The following is a 21,273-nucleotide window of genomic DNA, read 5'->3' as shown; positions in this document are numbered from 1 at the left end:
TTATGTTTCACAACTTTCAGATGTGTTTTAATCATAGAATAATAAATTCTATTCTTTGTAGAGTCCACAGAGAGGAATTTTCTCAAGGAAACAGTTCCGTTTCATTAGACACTCAAATGAAGAATTTTGAAATAAGAATATATAATTTTAAATGACAAGTGAATAATAAATAAAGAAAAGTTCTAGATTATGTGTAAATAAATATATATATTCAATGTATTTAAATATCTGAGTAGTGAAGAATAAGGAATATTATTTATTTTCTTAAAAATAATTTAAATAGGTGTGGAATTTTTAAATAAAATCTATATTTTGTAAATACTTATTCTTGTATGTGAATCCACATCACACTACATTCCTAATTTTTTCTTATTTTAAAAATCTAATCTATTATTTTTGTAATTTACATCACTTTATATCACAGATAATGTTATTAGTGAGTGGTATATCGAACAAATGTTTGAAAATATTTTATTTATTACCTATGTACATTATTTTTAAAAGCACTCTTCACATAAGCCAATAAGTCGATTTTAAGATGCTTTAAAATACTACATAGAACTAGAAATTAAGAATATAAAAATGCTAATTAAATGTAAAACGAAAGGAACGAGAGTGAAGGGAGTTGTGTTCCACCCACGACTTCACTTCCTACTAGCCTCTATGCACTCAGGAGATATCCAAATGTGGGATTATTTAAATTCGACATTAGTGGAAGTTTTCTCAGAACACGAAGGACCAGTTAGAGGAATCGATTTCCACCAAGAACAACCACTATTCGTTAGCGGAGGAGACGACACAACGGTTATTGTATGGGATTTTACACAAAGGAAAAAATTGTTTGTACTAGCAGGACATCTGGATTATGTGAGAACAGTGCAGTTCCATACCAGTTACCCATGGGTAATGTCATCATCAGATGATCAAACGATTAGAATATGGAACTGGCAATCAAGAAGCTGTATAACAGTAATTTCTGGACATAACCATTATGTAATGAGCTCATTGTTCCACCCAACAGAGAATTTAATAATATCATCAAGCCTAGACCATACAGCAAGAATCTGGGATATCACATACCTGGTCGAGAAAAAGTGCTCAATAAAGCCACCAATACAAAATCAAAGTAATTATTATATGGCAGAACCAAATAGCATGGGAAACGCATTTGAAATTGAAGTGACAGGGGTGTCTGACGTCATTTGCCTGCACACGCTGGTGGGACACTCGAGCGGTGTCAACTACGCAATCTTTTTCGGAACCAACCTAGCAATAACAGCAGGAGATGATTGCACAGTGAGGATTTGGAGGTATTCACAATACTCATTTTATCAAACGAACATCCTGAGAGATCACGAAGACAACGTTACATGTCTGTTGCTGGTCAAGGATTATCTGTTAAGCACGTCGGAAGACCATTCGATAAGGATATGGGACCTAAATACGTATGCATTGGTCCACACATATTTGATGGATGATGACCGATTCTGGACAATATCCAAATCTAAACATAATAACTATATAACAGCAGGACATGACGCAGGATTGATAGTATTCAAGCTTTACAAAGAAAGACCGCAGATATCACTGGGCCCAGATAGAGAAAAAACGATTCTATACTATGTATGGAACAATAGCTTGTACGCAAGTAACCTTGAAAAGGAGTGTGAGTCCTTCACGAAAGAACTGTTACATTATTCCAGCACTAACGGAACAACAAACGCAGTCAAGAATAAGAACACAGATATGAATTTGTTATACTACAAGTGGCTTGAAACCAATAGCAACAACAATTTAGTTAGTAACTATAAAGACCATGAAAATAAGTTAGTGTTCCAATGCCCAAGCGGAACCTACATCAACCAAAGAACATTGATAGGATCAGTAACCGAAGAAAGGAGAATAGTGCAGACGACAAAGTTGTTTTTGAACAACTATGCAAAGGATCGCATAATTTTATGCCTAATGTATAAAATTAATAAAGCAAACTACGCAGAGTTGTTCTCATATAACAGAGGACAGCTGGAATACACATTTAAAAGGCTATGTAACTCAGCAGCCTTCATCAACTCAAACCAAATTTTGGTCCTGGACAAGACGCTTTTGATCTATAATATAAACGGAGATCTTATGTCGGAACTTAACATATCTTCTCAGATACAAAATAGACAGCTAGGAGCAACGGCACAATTCACAGATAAAGATTTAAATAATTTGAAAGTGTTCAGTGTTACCAAGGACGTCTTGTTGTTTTTCTGCCCAAAAAACCAATTTCTGTTCCTATATAGTCTTAACACAAAGAACCTAGTCAACTCAGTTAACGCGCCCTACGGAAAGCTTTTCGACGTTATAGTTAACAGTTACGGATTCATTTGCTGCCTATTCACCAACTTCGTGGTCATTTATGACCGCACACTAAATCGCATAACATATAAACAGCAGTTTAATAGGATCAAATCAGGAGTCTGGGATAACAATACTTCAGTCATATACTCAACATACAATCAAGTATTAATATTAAAATTGATAAATATTTCTATTTATAAGATACAATCATTTCCTTTTAGATACACTATCTACTAATTAACGGAAGCTTCGGAGTTCTTTGCACAATGGCCTCACCGACATATTTAATAAAAGTGAGTGATGGAGCCGATGATAAAAAGCTTCTGTACCTGATTAACAGACAGCACCGATGTTTTAAGCAAGTTTTGGATTCGCCAGACTATTTATTGAAGTACTCACTGCTGGTTAATAATATGGAAAAGGCAAATACATTGGTCGATTCAGGACAAGTGTTTGGAAGATTCACGTGCTCATATTTAATCAGCAACGGCAAGTACGTCTTGGCGAGGAAGTTGCTGGGCGACGATAACCTCAACAAATTCTATTTATCAGTACAGTTTGGAGACCTTCAAAATGCACTAAACGATGCAAAATTAATAAATAACAAGGTTAGTAGACTAGAATATATTCAAATTGATGGTTTATTAACAAGAAAATAGGCTATATGGAGTTACCTGGGTGACGTATCACTAGAATTAGGGAACGTAACGATAGCAGAGTTGGCATATCAAAAGTCTAAACAATATCAGAAATTGACATTGCTATACCTGGTGATAGGTAAAAAGTTAAAACTAAAAATTTGAATTAGGTGACTTTGGAAAGTTGAGGAAGATGCTAAATATTTGTAAAATACACGACGATAAGTCTCTGTTATTAGTTCATGGTAAGAATAATAAAAATTTTCATAAAATATATAGCACTGTATCTGGGAGACATGGAGGAATTGAGCAACGTATTGGGTGAAAATGGACATGAACAGTTGGCAAACATATGTAACGCAACATATAAAATAAATAACTGGAGTGAAGAAAATTTAGAAAATCCAAATGCAAAATACTTAGTACCACCAAAGCCAGTTAACAGGTAAAATAAATTTTATTATCATTTTCACAAACTCTAGAATGGAAGGAGATATGCTGAACTGGAATGTGAAATTTATTGAGTCAGACGAGTCGAAATTTGATATAAATGAAATCGTGGAATTCACTAAGCAGGAAATGTCAAAGAAAACAGATTCGTCATATTTATCAACGAATATTCTAGAGCAGCAAATGGCAGATCTGCTTGTAACAAGTAAAAAGGAAAAATCACCCAGAGCGGATGTTTACACACCAGATCAAGGAGTTGTGTACACAAAACAAGTTCAAAGAAGAGAAGAGGGGGCGGACTTGTTTAATGAAATTCTGGAGGGAACACAAGATGCCTCCCCTCTAGACTTCAACGACACAGCAAATCATTATGATGGATCAGATGATATCTGGGACTCTGTAAGAGATGAAGTCAATCACGAACAACGCCTATTTATGTTCTTGAATCAGAAAAACTATACCTCAGCACTAAACTATTTAAACCACATGTACGGAGAGGTTAATGTCCACTTACTAAAGTCTACATTACAAAATTCCGATTTCTCAAAATTCGACTCAATTCAACAAGTTAACTACCAGCCATCTCTAAATCAGAAGATGAATACAGCTCTGGCCCATTTTCAAAGTAATAAAGCATAGATAAATTAGTTATAATTATTTTGCTATTTAATATTGTACTAAATTAAATAATAGACTAATTAAATAATAAACAAATTAAATAATATCAAATTTAACAGTTTTAATAATCTTTTAGATGCTGAATTTGAACAATGTGAGGAACAGTTGGTTGGTTTGCTCAGAGAACTCTTTCTGTACAAGTCACTTAACCTGGATGTGGCCACAATCATGGAACATTGCTATTGGTATGCACTAGCAATTAGACTTGAAATGGAGCGAGATTCACTTTCCCAAACTGATCCTAAAAGAAGTTTGCAGCTTGCAGCATATCTCACATGCTGTAAACTTAACACGAGCCACCACTACCTAGTGCTTAGGAAGACGGTGGGACTCATGTGGAAAGCAAAGAATTATCAAACCGCAGCAATGCTAGTTGATAGAATCCTAAATCTAGATACCACCAAGTTCGAGTTCGACCAGACTGAGATGGACAAGGCGAAGAAGATCCACACACTGTGCCTTCAAAAGGGCACGAACCTCTATGACCTGGACCTTCAACCAGAGGATTTTAATAACCTGGAGATTTGCTCAGTCACAATGGATAAACTATACCAAGAACCCACTGCAACATGCCTCTTCTGTGGAGCGTACGCCTTTAGGAAATACGTAAACCAGTTTTGTAAAGTATGCCACCTGCTCAAGCTCGTTTAATTTCTAGTAAATTTCACTAAATTTATCTATACGTGTAAATAAATTAAATATATTTGTTTAAAGTATTAAAATGACAAAATTAGTGGTGATGGTTGTGCCTGAAGGGCCTGAGCCTGGGAGTCTTAGGGGAAACGTAAGGCTTGAGCTAAACAAACTTAGATGAAATAAAACCTACGTTTTCATTTATGAACTCAGGGACGTGCAAATTGGGGACAAGCATCTTGTTTATCAGAAAGAATCCTACACATGAATACATGAAAAATCATGAATACCCTTCTTTGTATGGCGACCCAGACCAACGGCTCCAAAACCTTTCTTAAAGCCAATAGGCGCAAATTTAGAAAGAAGAGGGCCACGGCCCTTGCTGGAGCCGTACTTTGCCCATAGCGATAAGGATAAAAACATATTTCATTAATAAAAAGACTGTATAAACATATTCAGAAGGGAATATTAAGAAATTAAGTATATCTCAGTTATATACTAATAATATGAAAAATTATTTAAAATAAACTGGTAGAAGGAGCATTGAAAAAACTAATAATTTAATGAATAACAACAAATGGATTATCGACTGCTTTAAAATACATGAATTTAAAAAATAAAATAAAAAATAACTTAATAAGGGCAAAAACTGGTAAATTTTAAATATAAAGGATAATGTGTAAAGTAGAAGTTGGGTTATATAAAACAATAAAAGTTCCAAGTTTAAATCAAAAATAAATCACTTTTGTTTAAATCTTAAAGATTACAATAATTATAAGCTACTTTCATTTTTAATACTTTAATAAAATGAGGTTTATACAGCACAAAAATAATGTATTTTTTGATGAGTTATTAGAAGTATGTTCAAGATACTCTGAATCCACTAATTCCCCTACACATCTCTTTCCTTTCATGCAAAACCTATTTTTACACATTCCAATCCTTTATAGACAAACTCAAACGACATGCAGGAGGGATGTGCATGCGAAAAATATCATGATGTGTAAGACTTACACATTAAAGAAGTTATATCTTCTATTTTTAATACATGTACAATAGAATAGTTATTTAAAAATTTTATATTGTTTTCGCTAACTAAGGTCAATTATCAGTAAATATATTGACTTGTGATGTGTAACATATATTAAAAGACTAAAAAATTGGTCTTTAGACAAATAGTAAACCCATTTCAATTTATTTTTATAGTACTAAGAAACACAATAGTACTTCTTAAATCTCTCAACAATTGCTCAAATTGACGTAGTCTGCACCCAAGGTGCATACGGAATTTCTTTCATGTTTAGGTTTCAGCTGAACATTTCTTTAATGTGTAAATAAATATCACTGGCATCAGCTCCAAATTGTAATATATAGTATGTTTTAAAATTTTGGCCCTTTTAACTAAAGGTTTTAAGGAAAAATTATCGCCGATTTGTTTTTCTAAGACATATCACCCTTCCAGATAGTTTAAGCTTTAAGCAACTGGTATTATAATATTCAAAGCTTTAAAAAATAATACGGACTAAATCTTTGACAATTATCAAGGTTTCAAGAGAAACTGATTACTACTTCAACCTTGATTGATATTTAATTTTTGGATATAACTCAGGGGAAAAATAAAATTAATTGAAATCAACGATTTATTTTACTTGAAGGTCTATTTAAAATTAAATATGAGATTTAATTGAAAAAGGATTTTATATGTGTCAAAAGGAAGTTGAAAAATAAGACTTCCTAAAGGCTCTGTATATGGATGTGTAAAGATATATTAATCAAGAAGACAAAATCTAAATAATAAAATAATCGAATGGTAAAAAATAATATTTAATTTGGAAAACAAAGATGAATTCCAACACCATGTCCCCCACTGCTGGTTCTGATGTGGTTCGAGAAGGAACAACAGTAGACAACAAAGATGATTGCCTAACATCTGTCCCAGATACAAAGCCTTCTGAAGGTTTTAAGGAATCTGGGACAGTATATCACAGGCAATCCGATTCTGCGCTTCCAAGTTTATCTTCCTTGGAAACACAAGCAACTCTTCAGTACAACTCTAGTTTACCTCATTCAAAATCAATAGATTATTCATATGACAACGACAAGAAGCCTCTATATAGCCCATTGTATAATGTTCAAAACCCATATGAAAACGATCAATACCTAGGATCAGTTGACCACTCTAAGCTTGTTCAACAATCCTCTATAGACTCACAATCTTCACAAAGCGTAAATTTTGTAAAACAAACACCAGAGGACCAGGAAAAGTTCCAACGCGATCTCCAGGACCCAAATGGAAAGAAACAGGCCGACCCTGTTACTAATTATCTTAACCCAGTATACTGTCCAGAGGGACTAGTTCAACCTCAGAATAAAGTAGTTGCAGTAAACCCAGTTATATTAGTAGATAAGGTGGAACGATCACTCATAGTACAATGGTATGAAAACTCAGTTAAAAGAGAACAACGAATTTCTTACAAGAAGTATGGTAACGCTAAAGCTCAACAAAGAGCAGAAGGATTAATAAGCAAACTCTTGGCAGGATCAACCTTCGACCAACTTTACCCAGAAAAGGGACCGCCAATACTTACCATTTTTGAGAACGTAGGTAAATCCATGGTCTCGCTCACCAGAGACAGGATTATAAGAGAGTGGAGAGTTGATTGGCTGAATAGCAATGGGTCAAAAATGAGGGCAAGATGGTCATGTAAGAAGGTAGGTAACGAAGAAGCCAGGAAGAGAGCAGAGACATTTGCCTACAGTTTAATCCAGGGAACCTTTAACCCCCGCCTCCTGCACAAAGCTACAGGAACAAGGCTCTCAAAAAATGACATGAAATACAACGCAGTAGTATCAGGCCTAGACTCCCAAATGGATTCTAAGGCAATAAACCAACTAAGTGAATCAAATTGGCAAAGCTCAGAGGGTACAACTAAGAGAAGGACAAAGAAAAGGTCAGTCAAAAGTTCAGATCAGAAGAAAGGACGGTCAAGGAAGCGCAATCTAAGCACATACACTGACGTTAACGCATCCAACTCTTTGGGCACTGCTAACTTGAGTTCAAATCTTTTGAGTACCGGCGCAAGCACAAACACGCCTCTTGCAACTAACACTCTTTCCGCCAATCTTTCGAATACTTTCAACCCCAATTCAAACCCCAACAGCGACATGCCTCAGTATATGAACTCACACTGTTACCCATACATGAATATGGTCCAAGATCCCAGCTTTTCCACCAACCCACCCAGCTTTTACCCCATGTACCAGGAAGAGTGTGAGTCCTCAACATCAGTAAACCAACAATTAGACCCAAACAGCGCATACGCAACGTCAATGCTACAACAGAACTGGATGGACTGGACTAACTCTAACAATATGCAAAAGGTCATGCCATACGGTCAGGAATGGGATTACACAGCCAATTCTGCAATGGTTGATTACCCGTTCTATCCACAACAAGCAAACTCTGGATTGCAAGGTCCCAACACAAATATGTCTTCAAACATGACCTGGGATCCACTAAATAATTACACAAACCTGAACATGTATATTCATCAAAATGAACTACAAACGGGAAGAGAATTCGAAGAACAAACTGATTCCAGAATGGCAAACCAATATTTCGGATACTACGGAGGCGATCAATCATTTGGATTTCAGGAAAACATTCTAAACCAAGACCAGATGATGATGGGTTGCTATTACAACTATCCAAATACCATGAGGATGGATGCGAACCCACAGTGGCCCGAGGAAAACAAAGATTACACCAAATTCAACAAGGACTTCAACGTTGAATACAACAAAGACTATAACGAGGAAGTTAAAAATGAGGAGCCTAACTCAGAAAAGAACATGTCGCAAGTCACAACCCTGGCAAACTACAAAAACATTACAGGCACCAGCATATGTAACGAGCTTCCTCCACAAAACCTTTCAGTGTCTACAAGAATGTACACAACTGACCATTACGGCTACGTCAATTCAGATCTGGGAGATGTTAAACAGGAAGATTCCACACTCAACTACTTTTCAAACGAACTCGAGGACCCTCTCCTCCAGTCCCAAGGGATGCCATCTCACCCCCTGAACATTAAGAAATCCGAGTGTTCCGTTTACCAAAAAGATAAATTCCAAGAGTCATACGACAGCGTAACCTACCGTGAAGCTGAAGATCCTGTAAAATATTATAACATGTAAAATAGTGTACCATATCACCACTCTTGAGTTTTTTAATTTAGTTTTAACATTTAACTGTACATTAATATTTATATCTCTGAAATGTTTATTTAGTGTGTATTTTATTTTATTTACCACTCCCCAAAGTAACCGATGATTATTTTGACAAGGTTGATTCATGTGGAATCCTATTTCGTTAATAGGAGTTCCTCCTCACACATCTCGAATCTGTGTAAATTCATGAAACAAGAAAGGAGATTCATTAGGTTTCCAAGACTATTTGAAAAACAAAACCCCGAAATTGTATCTCAAGACGTCTTAAATCTGCATGATCAAAATACAGGATTCACAAACTTCCTCAAAACCATGGATTCTATGGTTTCAAATAAAGAATTGACATTGAAGTCGTTTATTTCGCTAATAGAGAAATTCGAGCCCTCAATAACTGAAGATAATGAGCATCTAGGCTTAGTGCTAGAGAACTACAGCACCGAAACTCTCCTCTTAATGATGGATTCTATAACTTTATTTAACCAATCTAGAGTAAGTAAAAATTTCAATGTGTTTTTGAACAATTTATCCACTATTCTTTCAAAAAGGAATCTTATAGAATATGAAAATGACACCTTCTTTATGAAAAAGATAAATTACTTATTTAGTATTATAAATAGAATAAAACACAAATCTGAAGCTGATAAAGCTATAATTGAGTCTATAAATAAACAAATAAGAGGGAAAGTTGATTTTTTTATAGAGAAAGGAAAATTTACAGACCTTTTCAGGCTCTCATCTTACACACTCGATCCCAAATCTATATACACAATTGTTTACTGTATTCTATTCAAGTTAGACAAGTTTAAACACAGTGATTATGGAAATTTGCCTAAGTTTTTATTTGATTTTAAGATCCATGATGAGGTGCTCTTGTCAAGGATTATTAACCACGCCTCAACCTCACCTTCAACCATATTCGAAGAGGAATCTTTTGGGAAATTTATAAGAAATCTATGTTTGTTTGACCAAGTCTACGACAGTAAAGAGATTTCTTTTAGACCTTTAGTAGTTTATTTACAAACTCTAGGGAATAAACTTGATTTATATGATAAACGGGAACTGTACTTTATATTATCAAGTATTCCAAACCAAACTAATTTTGATAAACTCGGAAGAAAACAACACAAAACATTGGTTGACCAAATTCTTGTAAAGATTGGAGTGCTCTCGGAAGATAACAGTTATAAAACTATAGCTCACCTGGATAATCACCAACTTATTAGTCTCATTAAGTATCTAAATAAGGTTGAATATGTACATAACTCGGTTGAGTGTGATAATATAAAGTCTCTCTTGCTTAATGAACAAGGTAATATGGAAATGACACGAGGAGATTTATCGCAGAACGAACTAGGTTTGCTTTCGAATGAATTTGCAAAGTCGCTCTCGGAGAGGTTCCTCAAAGAAATCCCCCAAAATTCAAAGTTTAGTGATTTGAGTGATACATTTAAGAATCTTGAAGTTCTCGAGTCTCTGTTATTCGTTTTGAATAGGCTCATTATTTCCGGTGTTGACAAGTTTTATACAGATAGCTTATTGCTGTCATTTAAAAGCCTATTGGTTCTTATGGCTGATAATATGACTCAAAACCCAAACATTCTTGAGTTTTTAAGGAATGTTTCCAAGTTAAATATGGAAATAGTAACTGAAATATCTGGTCATATGTACAAATTTTGTAGTCCCGATGACCTTCGTGTTTTTGAAAAGGGGTTTAGGTTCAAATTGTTATACCTCAGAAAGAACCCCGACCCCTTAGAATATTCTGAAACTAATAATGAATTTCGATCGTTTGAAGTGTTAAAGGATAAAATTAGTAGGGAAAATTTTGAATTGATTCTCAAAGTCCTGGACTTGATTCAGAGGTATTGCAGTTTGGCTGAAGAACTTAAGGAGTTTGGCCAGTACATGAGTGAGTTTGAAGAATCTTTTGATAAATTCTGCAAAATGGGTTGTGAATTTCTGGGAAAAAAACCTACTTTATTCACCATCAAATCTTCAAACCTTATTGCAAATATTGCAAGAAATATCAAATTTAAACCTAAAATCGACGAAATGATAAATTTTAAAGGACGTGACCTTAAAATTCCACAGTTGTTTGGAGTGTTCATGTATAGGATCAAAACTACAAACACGAGTTCTGAAGATTTGAAGGGGCTTGAGGAGACGGTAAACCAAATTTCCGGGAAATTGGAAGAGCTAGTTAAAATTCTTGAAGAAACATTTACAAAGAGGGTTTGCATATATGAACCGGGTGATAATAGAGAAATTAGGAAAACAAACCCATGGATGAATGAAAAAGGACTAAAATTGCTTTTCAAGGACCCTAATGAACCTTTTGATATGTTTTTATATGAAAAATGCCCAGAAATTGACCATCTATTCACACTCGAAAAATACAAATATAGGATCGAAGATGAATCAGGTGAGGAGAAAGGTGTATCATCACTTCATGAGTTAAAAATGGAATTAGTAGAGATTAGTAAACAAATAACTGAGGAAGAAATGAAGTTGAAGTGGAGGGGAAATGATAATGAATTGATGAAAGAATTGATAAGTGATTTGGGTTCAAAGGTTAGAAGGGTAGTTTTGGAAGTTGAAATGTGCAGACCAATATCGAGGGACCATTATTTACCAAAAACACATACAAAAGAATTGGTAAAATTATCTCTAAATAGGTTTTGGAATCAAAATGATAAATTCGAAAATTTTCTGAAAAAATAATTTTTTATGATCCTTCCTATAGCCCACTATTCACCCTCAATTTTGATTTATACACAGAATCAAACCTCTGTTTTTATATATTATTGTAGTTAATAAATTAATAAAATTTTATAAATGTATGAATATCTCCGGTAAATTACCATATTTCGTCTTATATTATATTCTACAATGGTCGACATGGGACTTAGGGGAAAAAATTATAGAATATCTTCACATCCTCTAATACATGGGAATCCCATCCTTCTTTAGATGGTTAGCAGAGCGCTACCCGCTAATATGCGAATCGCAAGATGTCTCAACAGCCGATAAAGGCGATGCTTTTATGCTGTTGAAGAACCCCGAGAGTTTTAGAGATAAATTTGAAAATTTAAACTTAAATTTAACACCTCCAGACGGATTCGATAATTTATATTTAGATGTTAATGGCATAGTACACAACTGCTCACATAGTGTAGTAGATCTATGCCAAAATATAACCTGTGAAGATGACATTTTCGTGTCAATTTTCCAATGTATAATAAATATCGTTAATATAGTCCGGCCGAAAAAGCTCCTGTATCTGGCAGTGGACGGAGTTGCACCGAGGGCAAAAATAATACAGCAGAGAGAACGGCGTTTTAGAGCAGCGATGGAATCTACACAGCAACAAATAATACTCGACTCCTTGAAGGATATGGAAAATGGCGAAGAATCAGCTGATCTAAACGAGAAAGAAGAAGAATTTAAGTTTGACCCAATTCAAATCACGCCTGGAACAGCATTCATGGAAAGGTTAACATCGCGTTTGCAGTTTTTCGCACTGAAGATGATCAATGAGAACCAACAGTGGAGAAACCTGAAGATAGTGGTAAGCGGATCAGATGTGCCAGGTGAAGGAGAACATAAAATTATGGAGTACATTAGAAATGATAAGGCGATAAGACATGCTGAATATGAGAAGATGATTAGAAATGGAAATAAAGAGAAAAAAGGTGTCCCGTATGTGTCACACTGTGTATACGGTTTGGATGCAGATTTGATTGTACTATCATTAGCAACACATGAGCCTTACATATGCCTTCTGAGAGAACAAGTGGTGTTCGGTCACATGAAAAACTCGTCCAAAATGAGGATGATGGTAAATATGAATAACTACATACTCCTGCACATAGGAATACTCCGAGAATATCTGGTTGCAGACCTCGTTGAGGACCTAAGACTGAGAAGTGACCTCAACGTCATGGATAGAGTTGTAGACGATTTCGTCTTTTTGACGATGTTCGTGGGAAACGATTTCCTCCCACACATACATATGGCTAACATACCTGAAGGAGGATTTAATCACATGTTACAGATATATCGCGAATATTTGGTTGAGTCACTAGGAGGAAAACAAAACTCATACCACAGCCCGATACACAACACAAACAAGATTAACAACAGTAAAGACGTTTGGCTGACGTCTGGTTGCGGTGAGGTGAACTTCGACAACTTGATACTGTTTATGAATAAATGGGCAAGATACGAAAACCGGACAGTACAAAACTACCTGACTACAGAAGTTGTAGAGAAGACTAATTTGAAGAACCAGAACAACAACAATAATACAAAAGTTGTTAGTTTTAACAGTAACCGAGTTGTGGTAAATCACTCAGCGAATGTGAGTAAATCGAAGACGTCAATAACCGTAATTGACGTAAAAAACTGTAAAATAGAAACAGATTTATCAGATTTCAACGCCAAATACCCAAACGAACCCCAAACTCTGGTGGACTACAGGAACAGATACTACCTGGCGAAGATGGGCATTTCAAACCAGCTCATAAAGTGTAACGAAGGTTCAGTAAATTCTGTGGAGGATGTGGTAAGGGAATATTTACATGGGGTACAGTGGATACTCTACTATTACTACAGAGGAGTCCCATCTTGGAACTGGCATCTACCGTGCAAATACCCTCCATTTGTGAACGATATGCTCCTTTTCCTCAAAAATACAAAGAGGAAGTTAACAATGACAGATAAGGCACAATTCTCATACCCACTTCTTCTGTCAGATGTGTTACATATCAGCTTTGTTAAAGGAAAACCAATAACGCCCTTCGAACAACTCATGCTTGTACTTCCACCCCAGTCAGCACACTTTCTACCCAGCGTCTTTAGTCGACTGATAACTGATCAGGAATCACCACTGCATCAATATTATCCATTACACTTTGACGTTGATATGGATAACACGAATGTTCCCTGGGGAGGAATCACACTGATACCACTAGTACCATACCCACTACTGCTTCAACAAATGAATAAAGCATTGGACTCAAATAACCAATTAAATAATTTAAATTCACATCATACTAACCATGCCTTTGGTAACGCTAATCACACTGTTAATAGCACTAACCACGTTGCTAAAAGTAGAAATTTGGTTAATAACAATCAAGTTAGTGGTTTGATGAATAGTTTAAATCAGCTAATAAGTAATAATGACAATAATAACGAGTTGAAGTATATGTGTAGTAACATGTTGACTGAGGAGGAAAAGGATAGAAATAAGTTTGGTCTGGCAAGGATATACTCATTTGACGCAAAGGTGGCCAAACCCTTGGAGTCGCCATTTAAAATATTCCATGACGTAAAAGAGTGTAAGGTTCTGTGTAATCCATTTTTTAACCCTTCACTGAAGGAACCACACTTCCCAAACACACTACTGCTTCCAAATACATCACACCTTAAGACGCCAATACAACATAACCTCTGGTTCCCAAGCCTAAATAACTTGCCTCACAGGTTACTGTCAAAGAGAGGAGTGGATGTATTTAACAGTAAGTCAAGACACCCGAGCCTTTACCTGAACGTATTCCAGAACCTGAATAACGTAACAATGACGAACGTCACCAAGTGTACAACAACCCCTTATATTTCAGTGGGATACCCATATAAACACCTGGGGAAACTCAAGTCAATACACACACCATACCTAATGTACAGTGATAAGAAACTGTCAGGAAGTAATCCGGCAGAGCTCAAGGAAACTATTGGAAAGATAGACGCAACGTTGGATAAGACGGGAATGATAGTGGGATATAAAACGGGAACAGTGAACCTAAACCCGAGGATTTTGGACCAGAACAACCAAATTCTGCTAAACATGTTCCAAAAATTACAGGGAGCAGTTAGAGTTCCACCCCTGAACGTGGTAAACGAAACAAGGCTACTAGGCCTGGAACATTTATGCGAAAACGTAGTGGTAACATACACAGTACTTGACAAGAATCTCCAGGAAACAAAAATTACAAAACAAGTGTTTCTACCCATGGTAACATTCCTAGATCAGCCGACAAATGTTTCAAAAGTGCATGTAATGCCAGAGGATGACAAAAACAAGGTGCTAATGAAGGAGATGTTAACACTTCAGCAAGAGCTTAGAAACCATGAGTTGTTATACGGAAAATATGATAAACCTAAGATTAAAGCAGTTTGCATGATGGAGGGCTCAATGTACGGAAGGGTTGGAGTTCTGGAAACAGTGGGAAAGACGTTTGATTCAGTGAGTGCAGTTTTTACACTCCCAAACGTAAAGCTTACAATAGGTGATACTTCGCTGCTTGATTTCAAGAACTTCATGGAACTGCACCAGAAGCTGTCAGAACACAAAATCAAATGGTACTCGTTTGAAAAAGCATGCCACTTGACAAACCTGAAGAGCCAAGTGGCGAGCGTAATGTTCCAGAAATGCCTAGTTGGTGAGTTTAAAACTGACGTTGGAATGAATTTGGTGTATTTTGACACAGATTTGCAAGTCCCGTTTTGTCTCCCAGGATACACACAATTGAGCCCCAGATACCATAACGAAATCGATCCCATAGAAATGGTACAGTACTCTGGAGAATGCCTGGAACTAGTTGAACTCTATAAAGAAAAGTTCCCAGAGCTGTTTGATTTACTTGAACACCAAGAACCAACCAAGGAGAAGAAAACACTTGACATCAATGAGTTGTACCCGAACTTGACACCAGAACAAGCCTCATTTAAGTTGAAACAGATTACTAAGTTTTGTGACTCTCAACCATTCAGACGCCTGAAGCTTACACAGGGTAATTATACATGCATGACCAGGAACCAAATACAATTGCTAATTCAACACCAAGATGAATATGCATCAGAGAACTCTGCACCAGAAAACACCATGGTTAAAATGGTAAGAGTAAACCACATGAAAAACCTCCACATACCAGCATACAACACAACGTTGGTTAACTTCGACCTTTCAAATATATACCTGGGACAAGCAGTGGTTTATATAAACCATAACGAAAGAGTTCCTCTGGGAACAAGAGGAATCATAGTTGGCATTTACCCCAATCGACCAGTGATTGAGGATGAAACAAACCTTGATCAAAGTAAGAAAATCAATTCTTCTGGATCAAAGCATGAAAACGAAAACTCAGATATGACGTTGGAAGTGGTACTGGACCATGATATTCTCTCTGCAACTGATTTGTTTGGCCGTTGCACCAAAATGCGAGGTATATTCGTCAGCCCGACCGAAGTGCTATATCTCTATAACCAAAACATCCAAAACATAGACGTGTACTCATCACTCTATTCACAGTGCGACAGAAACAACTCAAACTTTATAAGCTATGTATAAATTGATAAAATCGTGTATACGTTATTCAGTATTAAACATTATTTACAAATTATGTATTGCACAATTCTGTTACAGTACTCGGAACATGTGTGAGAACATTCAGATTCGTGTTTTTTACATAGAAAAAACCTCGGAAATTTAAACTTGTTTTTGTCTTTAATCCATTCAAAACCAATACCTAGACAAGATTAAATTATAATATTAAACTTTATATTATACATGTGTATATACAATTAAGTAACAATGTATATAGGATGTAGTATATATAAAATAAAATACCAAATGCGATTTCCTCATTCTCTTTACAACTTATAGAAGAGGTTTCAGACCTTTTAACAACTTTGCTCTTAGAATTTAAATCCTAAATAGTTAATTAAATCAAACCTAACCCAATATTTCTTAATACAGACGAGCCAAGTATACAAAGGCACACCCTCAGTCTCACACTTAGTTTCACCTAAACATAAGTTTAGTATGGAACAAACCGAGTTTGCAGGGCTTCATAAGAAGATATTTCGATTTGCTTTCAAAGAAATATGACCCAAGGAAAATATGAAACCCATTCTCACATGAGGGTTTCTGAACATGAATGGTTAATAAAAAACTACCTTATCAGTGGTTAAAATTTGCCTCAAATTTACTATATTCTGAACTCTACATGCTATCCACAAGCTAGAATAACCAATTTTTTCATCTGAACCAGATGAACATTCTGTTGCATGAATTGGGCACTCCCTAACTTCATAAGTATTGTCCTTTAAAGATAATATCATAAATCCAAATTGGATTGATTTTCCATCTTTACAACTAACTTTTACATCACCAGAACCTTGATTATGCTCAATTTCAACATCATCAATCTAAATTTATAGATGAATTTGACTAACAAACCAGTTCCTCAGGAGTCAGTTCTACTTGGGACTCATACCTCAAAAAATCGCTCTCAAGAACAACATCAGCGTAATATAAATAAGCTTTATTGTAAGTTTCACTGAGTTTTTTGTCTATAAAGTGAGAAATTGGAGTAAACTCTGCCTTAATCGGCATTGAATGATCAGCAACGGATCTTGCCCACTCCCCAAATTCAATGGTTTTACCATGACCATAAATATCACCTCCAAGAACAAAAGTCGATTTTTTCGTATCCAACAAGTGGTCTAGTGAATTTTTAGACTTTATAGTTGAAACTTCGACATTCGAGTCTATACCAATGTCTTTAATCTTGGCTGACAATATTGCTTTTACATCCAAACCCTGATCACTTAATTTTTTTTCTTGATTTTTCTTCACTTCCAAAGTAGTGAAAATCTTACCACCTACATATTATTAGAGGAAAATTGTTATACCCAAGTATATTTTGGTAGCAACATGAGTACCGAAAGTATTGAAAAGTTCCATCCAGTCTGAAACACCAAGTTCTTCACAATTTTCGTTCTTGGGATCTTCCCTGTAAATGTAAGGCCTGCACATTGAATTCTTCTCAAATCCCTTAAATTCAGTTGATAATCTTTTGAGAGAGGATTGAAATCCTAGAGTTAAGTCCCTATTCTCAATATATAAGCAAAACTCACCAATTTAAAGAAGTTGAAATCCCAGCGACATACTTAAAGCAGTATGATTTGTTGATATAAACTTTGCTATTACGCGATTTAGAAGCGTCTTCTAGTTTTTTGAACTTGGCTGATGCAGAAAACTTAAAATCATCACCAGGTAGACTCAAAGAAACACTGGCATCAGCTGAAAGTGACTTGAGTAAAGACTTGGAGGATTTTATTTCAGTTACCTAATGATGAATATTAAATGGATATTCTTACAGTTTCAACCTTATGGCATGATGAATAAGGTCTAATCCAACCACCAATGGGTTGTAAGAATCTCAAACTATTTGATATATTTTCAATATTTTTACTCCAATGCATTTGAATAACACTGGATTTATAACCTGGATCCAAGAGAGTTACGCTATCTCCGAGTGGATTTCCTTTAATCAGGTCATATCCAGCACCAAGATATTCTGGTAAAAGTATTAATATAATAAGTATGAATTAAATTAACTAAGCCGGTTTAATTAACGCGAATCAATGAATACACTTTCTACCTAAGCCAGATGGAGTTTTAAACCTCTTGGTATAATCTTCTTCTTCATCTCCACCTTCTTCATCTTCCGATTCATGTTCTTCAGGTTCGTCATTTGCATATTCAGATTCCTCAACCTCTTCATTATCATCAGATTCTTCTTCCTCTTCGGATGAATTATCTTCGTCTTCATTTTCATCATGCTCACCAACTTCATATTCTTCTTCAGAATCGCCATTTTCTTCGGCATTCTCTTCATCTTCCTCTGGTTCGGTACTTTCTAATTCCTCTTCCTTTTCTGTTTCATTTTCATTTTCTTCATCCCCATCTTCATCATCTTTTCCACCAAGTATATCGGATAAATCTGAGTCAGATTCAGAGTCTTCTTCTTCTTCGTTAACCAACTTATTGTTTATCAAATTATTAGCCAAATTTGTAGCTATGGGTAAACCATACTGAGCAATTTTATCTGATGCACCAATGGCAAAATTCTTGATTTTTGGGCTTAATTTCTTTTTGGTACTTGACTCCGACTTTGATTCATAGTCTTGACTAAAATCTTCATTAAAAGAGTTGTGACTCTTTATTGGAACTAATCTTCCCTTTTCATTTCTTTTTTTATGTTCTCTTTTTACGGATACACCATTTAACTTATTTCTACACTTGGTTCCTTTCCTACACTCTCTTGAGTCTTTTGAGTTCTTCTTTTTAATTTTTTCATCATTATTTTTTCTATTTGTTTTTTTCTTAGTATCTATAACCTTTTCTTTTCCTTTCTTTGGTGAATTTTCCTTCCCATTTAACTTTTTATTATGATTACCTTTGGGCTTTCTGTCATTATTATTCGACTTCACAGTCCCCTTTTCTACGAGTGAGTCTCCTTTTCCAGAGTTCAAATCATAATTATCATATCCTTTGTATGGAGTATTGAAACCCCCTTCTTGTGTATCAAGTATTTTCCCATTTCCACCTTCTTCAGTTTCTGCCATGTCAAGGTAGTGAGCCTTACATAGCCAAATTTTAATCAGACAAAAACTAATAATTACAATGTTTATTATCTTCATTTTTAGTTTAATATTTCCAAATTAATTTTTAATTTTTCGGATGAATTTTTCAATGTAGTTTTAAAATCTTCCTCTTTTAGTATGTATAACAAATAAATTAACTAATTAAACTCATTTATTAAGAATAGTAACAATTTTTAAAATAATATTCAGACTTTTACAATGAATTTGTTTTACTGGCTCATAAATTAACATTAATGTGTAATATGTTATACTTCTGGTTAACCCTGAGTCTTCTTACCTTAATATTGCACAAATTAGAATCATTGTTGTTCCTTTCTGGCACCTTTTTATTTGATAATAAAATCATGAGTGGAATCTTAGCATTTAGACTCTACAAAGGCAACAATTTGCCTGTTTCACTTAATCGCTGTTTGTTTAATACATTAATATCGCAACGTTTTAAGACGAACCTATATAACACAACAAATTTACAGTTTAACTTTAATATGAACCCTAAAATACCAAAGCATTTTGAAGAGAAGATATCCAAAAGGCTGGATACGAACACATCTAACCCTCTGGGAATCGTGGCACATCTCATTAGAGATTTCTTTAATTCCTACGAAGATTTAGTAGTCTCAAAGAGAAAGTTTGATTACTATCCAGTTCAGTTTGAGCCAGTCACCATAAGCCAAAATTTCGATGAGCTCCAGGTTCCCCTGGATCACGTTAGCAGAGACCCCAAAGATTCATATTATTTGGACAAAGAATACATAAAGAACTTTAAAGATTTTAAAAATAAATCATATTTGGATATAATCAAAGAAAAAAATGGAGTTTATGATAGGGATTTAATCCATTACATGGCTGATACCTTTAAACATTCAAAGTACAAACTGCTTCCAACGCACACTACTTCACACATAACAAATCTACTAAGGGATGGAATAACTGAAGCGATCTACTCAGGTATTTATTAAACTAAATCATATTTATTCAGGCCAGGTGTTTCGAAGGGATGAGATCGATTCACAACACTACCCTGTATTTCACCAAATGGATGGATACCTTTTATTTACTCGAGAAGATATCGAAAAACTTAGAAGCCTTGAGGAATTTAAAACTGATACCACAAATGAAGTTATTTTTAGACATTTGAAAAGAACACTAGAAAATTTAGTTTCTCATCTCTTCAAATTTGTTACGGTTGTCTCAAAAAACACAACGGAATCACGTAAAATTAACTTTTCGGAACTTGAAAAGTACTGGGACGATGAAGCTACGTTCCCCTTCACGTTCCCCTCTTCCGAATATTACCTCAAGAACGATGCTCAACCAACTGAACTTCTGGGTTGTGGAGTCCTAAAAAATATTATTTTGGAAAATAACTTTAAGGATTTCGGAGAAGAATTCTTGGGAGGATGGGCCTTTGGGATAGGACTGGAACGTCTTACTATGGTACTGTGTAAGATATCTGACATTCGACAGTTTTGGGAAACTGATGAAAGATTCCTCAAACAATACGAACACAGCTTCTCAGAGAAGAAGCTCCCAGTTTTTGTAAAATATAGTAAAAATCCGCCTGTAGTCCGTGACCTTTCATTTTATATCCCAGATTCATTTGACGAAGAGATATTTAGATCAATAATTATGGAAAAGGGAAAAGGGTACGTTGAAGATATTCAATTTGTATCTATCTATTTCAATGAGAAGATTAGCAAAAAGAGCCTCTGCTACAGAGTAGTGTATAGAGCATTTGAGGAAAATCTAACTAACAGCTTCGTTAACTCGATCCATGAAGAAGCCGTTAAATCATTAAAGGATAAATTAAGGTTAACAATACGTTAACAAAAATAACATAATA

At 35.2% G+C, this 21,273-nt stretch overlaps 6 protein-coding genes across 6 annotated transcripts, besides 5 other annotated features; 5 read left to right on the top strand and 1 right to left on the bottom strand.

Annotated features, from left to right (window-relative positions):
* Positions 1-582: 582 nt before the first annotated feature.
* Positions 583-4,763, top strand: TA11660 (coatomer alpha subunit, putative; the record flags this gene model as incomplete). The annotated part of the gene is made up of 7 exons (XM_947462.1): positions 583-2,508; positions 2,568-2,954; positions 3,006-3,123; positions 3,155-3,229; positions 3,264-3,429; positions 3,467-4,059; positions 4,189-4,763. 7 exons carry the CDS (start codon positions 583-585, stop codon positions 4,761-4,763), a joined length of 3,840 nt encoding a protein of 1,279 aa, XP_952555.1.
* Positions 2,338-2,406: a sequence feature (2 probable transmembrane helices predicted for TA11660 by TMHMM2.0 at aa 586-608 and 643-665).
* Positions 2,568-2,636: a sequence feature (2 probable transmembrane helices predicted for TA11660 by TMHMM2.0 at aa 586-608 and 643-665).
* A 1,824-nt stretch (positions 4,764-6,587) lies between the features above and the next one.
* On the top strand, positions 6,588-8,942 carry TA11665 (uncharacterized protein; the record flags this gene model as incomplete). The annotated part of the gene is made up of 1 exon (XM_947461.1): positions 6,588-8,942. The coding sequence occupies one exon, from the start codon at positions 6,588-6,590 to the stop codon at positions 8,940-8,942; it is 2,355 nt and encodes a 784-aa protein (XP_952554.1).
* Positions 8,943-9,074: 132 nt separating this feature from the next.
* On the top strand, positions 9,075-11,696 carry TA11670 (uncharacterized protein; the record flags this gene model as incomplete). Its single annotated transcript, XM_947460.1, has 1 exon — positions 9,075-11,696. One exon carries the CDS (start codon positions 9,075-9,077, stop codon positions 11,694-11,696), a length of 2,622 nt encoding a protein of 873 aa, XP_952553.1.
* A 226-nt stretch (positions 11,697-11,922) lies between these two features.
* Positions 11,923-16,326, top strand: TA11675 (5'-3' exoribonuclease 2, putative; the record flags this gene model as incomplete). The annotated part of the gene is made up of 1 exon (XM_947459.1): positions 11,923-16,326. One exon carries the CDS (start codon positions 11,923-11,925, stop codon positions 16,324-16,326), a length of 4,404 nt encoding a protein of 1,467 aa, XP_952552.1.
* A 453-nt stretch (positions 16,327-16,779) lies between these two features.
* TA11680 (uncharacterized protein) lies at positions 16,780-19,466 on the bottom strand (the record flags this gene model as incomplete). Its single annotated transcript, XM_947458.1, has 7 exons — positions 16,780-16,905; positions 16,935-17,186; positions 17,218-17,642; positions 17,673-17,869; positions 17,898-18,109; positions 18,141-18,340; positions 18,425-19,466. 7 exons carry the CDS (start codon positions 19,464-19,466, stop codon positions 16,780-16,782), a joined length of 2,454 nt encoding a protein of 817 aa, XP_952551.1.
* Positions 19,404-19,466: a sequence feature (Signal peptide predicted for TA11680 by SignalP 2.0 HMM (Signal peptide probability 0.718, signal anchor probability 0.000) with cleavage site probability 0.614 between residues 21 and 22).
* Positions 19,467-19,663: 197 nt separating this feature from the next.
* Positions 19,664-19,732: a sequence feature (Signal peptide predicted for TA11685 by SignalP 2.0 HMM (Signal peptide probability 0.945, signal anchor probability 0.037) with cleavage site probability 0.596 between residues 23 and 24).
* Positions 19,664-21,257, top strand: TA11685 (phenylalanine-trna synthetase, putative; the record flags this gene model as incomplete). Its single annotated transcript, XM_947457.1, has 2 exons — positions 19,664-20,378; positions 20,410-21,257. The coding sequence occupies 2 exons, from the start codon at positions 19,664-19,666 to the stop codon at positions 21,255-21,257; spliced, it is 1,563 nt and encodes a 520-aa protein (XP_952550.1).
* Positions 19,676-19,744: a sequence feature (1 probable transmembrane helix predicted for TA11685 by TMHMM2.0 at aa 5-27).
* Positions 21,258-21,273: the final 16 nt, after the last annotated feature.

This window comes from Theileria annulata, chromosome 2, assembly GCF_000003225.4.
Source record: "Theileria annulata chromosome 2, complete sequence, *** SEQUENCING IN PROGRESS ***".
Classification (NCBI taxonomy): domain Eukaryota; phylum Apicomplexa; class Aconoidasida; order Piroplasmida; family Theileriidae; genus Theileria; species Theileria annulata.
This window is presented reverse-complemented; position numbering and strand designations above follow the sequence as displayed.